General features: G+C 48.4%; 1 protein-coding gene across 1 annotated transcript; it reads right to left on the bottom strand.

Moving 5' to 3' along the window:
- Positions 1-297: 297 nt before the first annotated feature.
- Positions 298-1,101, bottom strand: LOC311123997 (hatching enzyme 1.2-like; the record flags this gene model as incomplete). Its single annotated transcript, XM_084198220.1, has 1 exon — positions 298-1,101. Exon 1 carries the CDS (start codon positions 1,096-1,098, stop codon positions 298-300), a length of 801 nt encoding a protein of 266 aa, XP_084054346.1. The 5' UTR covers positions 1,099-1,101.
- Positions 1,102-3,487: the final 2,386 nt, after the last annotated feature.

Raw genomic sequence — 3,487 nt, 5'->3', positions numbered from 1 at the left:
ACATGTCGACATAAATACAGCACCGTAGTGTCATCAGAAAAATAAGATTAAATCATGTTGTTTCAAATGCTTTTATTTCTATGTTTCAAAGTGATACAGAAAACCACATTGTGCTGTACTACAAACTATTTATTTGATAACATCTAAATATGATAAGGCATGAGAACCTGTGAGTTATTGTGAATAAGACTCTAAATACTGTGCTGATGATTTGAATGTACAGGACACTGGATAATGTGTCAGATGTATAGTAGACATCTTCACCAGACTCTCCTCCTATGACTTGATGTCTTCCTCTTAGCAGCCGTAGAGTCGGTTGATCCTCAGGATGTCAGTGGTGGACAGCCCCTGTCTCTGGCCGATGGACACGTTGGGGTCGGGGATGGGGGTGATGGAGTCCTTTCCATTGATGGAGAAGGCTGTTTTTCCATAGTGCATGACAGAGCTGTAGTCATAGGGAGTGTTCAGATTGTTGGTGTTTTGTTTATCAAAGTTATAGGCCATGCTAGAATCGATATTACTCCAGTTGATCCTGACGTACTGGTCCCGGTCGCTCCTGGTTTGCTCGTGCTGGAAGCCCAGAGCGTGGAGGGTCTCGTGCTGAATGATGCCGAGAAAGATGCAGCCGACGCTGTTAACAGAGACCGTCTGTTTGCCTCCAATTCTCCCCAGAGAGGAGTAGCAGCCGTTCAAACTCTCATAGCTGATGTAGTCATTCTGGTTTCCACGTGGCACAAAGCGAATGCAGGACTTGCTGTGGAACGACTGGACGGCGTCCTTAATCTTCTGTCTGTCGGAGGGAGTGAATCTACTGTCTTCTATTATGTAGGGCACTTCAACATATCCGTTAGAGACTTTGTGCCACAGGCAGCTGTTTCCTCCATGCATGCACTGCATGGCGTTTCTGGTTCTTGGTACCACCAGGTCTCCCTCCATCAGCATCTCATCAGAGCCGTTATTAGCGGTCAGAATTCTCTCAGTGATGTCTACAGCCTCAAGGTGGTCTATCCAGATGGCTGGTCCACTGTGGCCCATTTGGGCCTGAGAGAGGCACAGTACCAGCAGCAGCAGGATGGTGAGAGAGTGGCTTTGCTCCATCTTCAGGGTGGAGATCCTCTAGATGGCTTCTTGGATCTGGCAGTGGAGATACTCTAGATGGCTTCTTGGATCTGGCAGTGGAGATACTCTAGATGGCTTCTTGGATCTGGCAGTGGAGATCCTCTAGATGGCTTCTTGGATCTGGCAGTGGAGATCCTCTAGATGGCTTCTTGGTCCTAGAGATGCTTTGGAGAGGCTCCTTGGCACTGAGTCTTGATGTGGGATTCTGTCTGGTCAGTCCTGGGCTTTTATACACTCCTCTACAGGTGTGTCTGCAGGAGGGTTAAGGGTTGGGGTCCATGTTGTTAGTTCTAAATAAACTTCTGAAGGGAGGACTCCACCTACAATTGACACAAGGACTCATTTACTAGGCTGGAGTTGTTGTTTAAAACCACCATTAGGACTACTGGAAAGACACACACAGGGCCGGCTCCAGGCATAAGCAACATAAGCGTTCGCTTAGGGCCCTGGGCGCTAGGGGGCCCCGACCCAAAACATGTAATCATATATACAAACTTTTGAACGGTAGTGTGTGTGTGTGTATATATATATATATATAATTATTTATGGGGGGAAACTCAGTTGGGGTCTCAACTTACTGTAGAATACGCCAGGTGCCAGTTCGAAATGTGGTTGAGCATCAGCAGTTTTTCTCTTATGTCAGTCACTGACACTCACTCAATTAGCCATGTCAACTAACCATTTTTTGATTGGTAAGTTAGTCTAGCCAGTTATCTAAACTTGTAGTAATCATGGCAGAATACCGACCGGGCATGCAGGGCACGTGCCCCGGGGCCCTGACCTCCAGGGGGCCCTGACCTCCAGGGGGCCCTGACCTCCAGGGAGCCCTGACCTCCAGGGGGCCCTGACCTCCAGGGGGCCCTGACCTCCAGGGGGCCCTGACCTCCAGGGGGCCCTGACCTCCAGGGAGCCCTGACCTCCAGGGGGCCCTGACCTCCAGCGGGCCCTGACCTCCAGGGGGCCCTGACCTCCAGGGGGCCCTGACCTCCAGGGGGCCCTGACCTCCAGGGGGCCCCTATTTATTTTGTTAGTCACTATCACTCAGATATCATGAACATGGCAAAATGTGCAGAACTGCAGGAAATGTACTTTAACTGTTGAGAGAGGGGCTCCCTTGGTGGGGGGCCCCCGAACCAAATCTCGCTTAGGGCCCCCAAAAGGCTAGAACCGGCCCTACATACACACACACACACAAAACATACACTGGTCAGTTTCCACTTGGTCTAGTCTATTCAGCTCATCCATTAGTGTTAGTCTGGGTCTGGGTGGGACTAGCTCACTGATGGACCTCTCTTAGCCATGTTGTCTTAAACAGTCATCACTAGGGGTTGAAGTTGCTTTGTTTGCAGGAAACACCCCCACCCTGACCCTTTTCTCAGAGTTTATGGATAGTAAAATAGGGATCCTATTACCCAAATAAACTGTTGTATCTTCATTAAAGTTAGCTGTGATGAAGGAAAAGCACATCCATTTGTCCATCCAGATGCAGTGTAGATGATAATAAAGTTGACAGTCAGCCATATGTCCCTCAGTCAGTATTATGATGGAGATCAGCCATATGTCCCTCAGTCAGTAGTATGATGGAGATCAGCCATATGTCCCTCAGTCAGTAGTATGATGGAGATCAGCCATATGTCCCTCAGTCAGTAGTATGATGGAGATCAGCCATATGTCCCTCAGTCAGTAGTATGATGGAGATCAGCCATATGTCCCTCAGTCAGTAGTATGATGGAGATCAGCCATATGTCCCTCAGTCAGTAGTATGATGGAGATCAGCCATATGTCCCTCAGTCAGTAGTGTGATGGAGATCAGCCATATGTCCCTCAGTCAGTAGTATGATGGAGATCAGCCATATGTCCCTCAGTCAGTAGTATGATGGAGATCAGCCATATGTCCCTCAGTCAGTAGTATGATGGAGATCAGCCATATGTCCCTCAGTCAGTAGTATGATGGAGATCAGCCATATGTCCCTCAGTCAGTAGTATGATGGAGATCAGCCATATGTCCCTCAGTCAGTAGTATGATGGAGATCAGCCATATGTCCCTCAGTCAGTAGTATGATGGAGATCAGCCATATGTCCCTCAGTCAGTAGTGTGATGGAGATCAGCCATATGTCCCTCAGTCAGTAGTATGATGGAGATCAGCCATATGTCCCTCAGTCAGTAGTATGATGGAGATCAGCCATATGTCCCTCAGTCAGTAGTGTGATGGAGATCAGCCATATGTCCCTCAGTCAGTAGTATGATGGAGATCAGCCATATGTCCCTCAGTCAGTAGTATGATGGAGATCAGCCATATGTCCCTCAGTCAGTAGTATGATGGAGATCAGCCATATGTCCCTCAGTCAGTAGTATGATGGAGATCAG

The sequence above is a fragment of the Coregonus lavaretus genome (assembly GCF_964263955.1).
Source record: "Coregonus lavaretus genome assembly, contig: HAP1_SCAFFOLD_663, whole genome shotgun sequence".
NCBI lineage: Eukaryota > Metazoa > Chordata > Actinopteri > Salmoniformes > Salmonidae > Coregonus > Coregonus lavaretus.
This window is presented reverse-complemented; position numbering and strand designations above follow the sequence as displayed.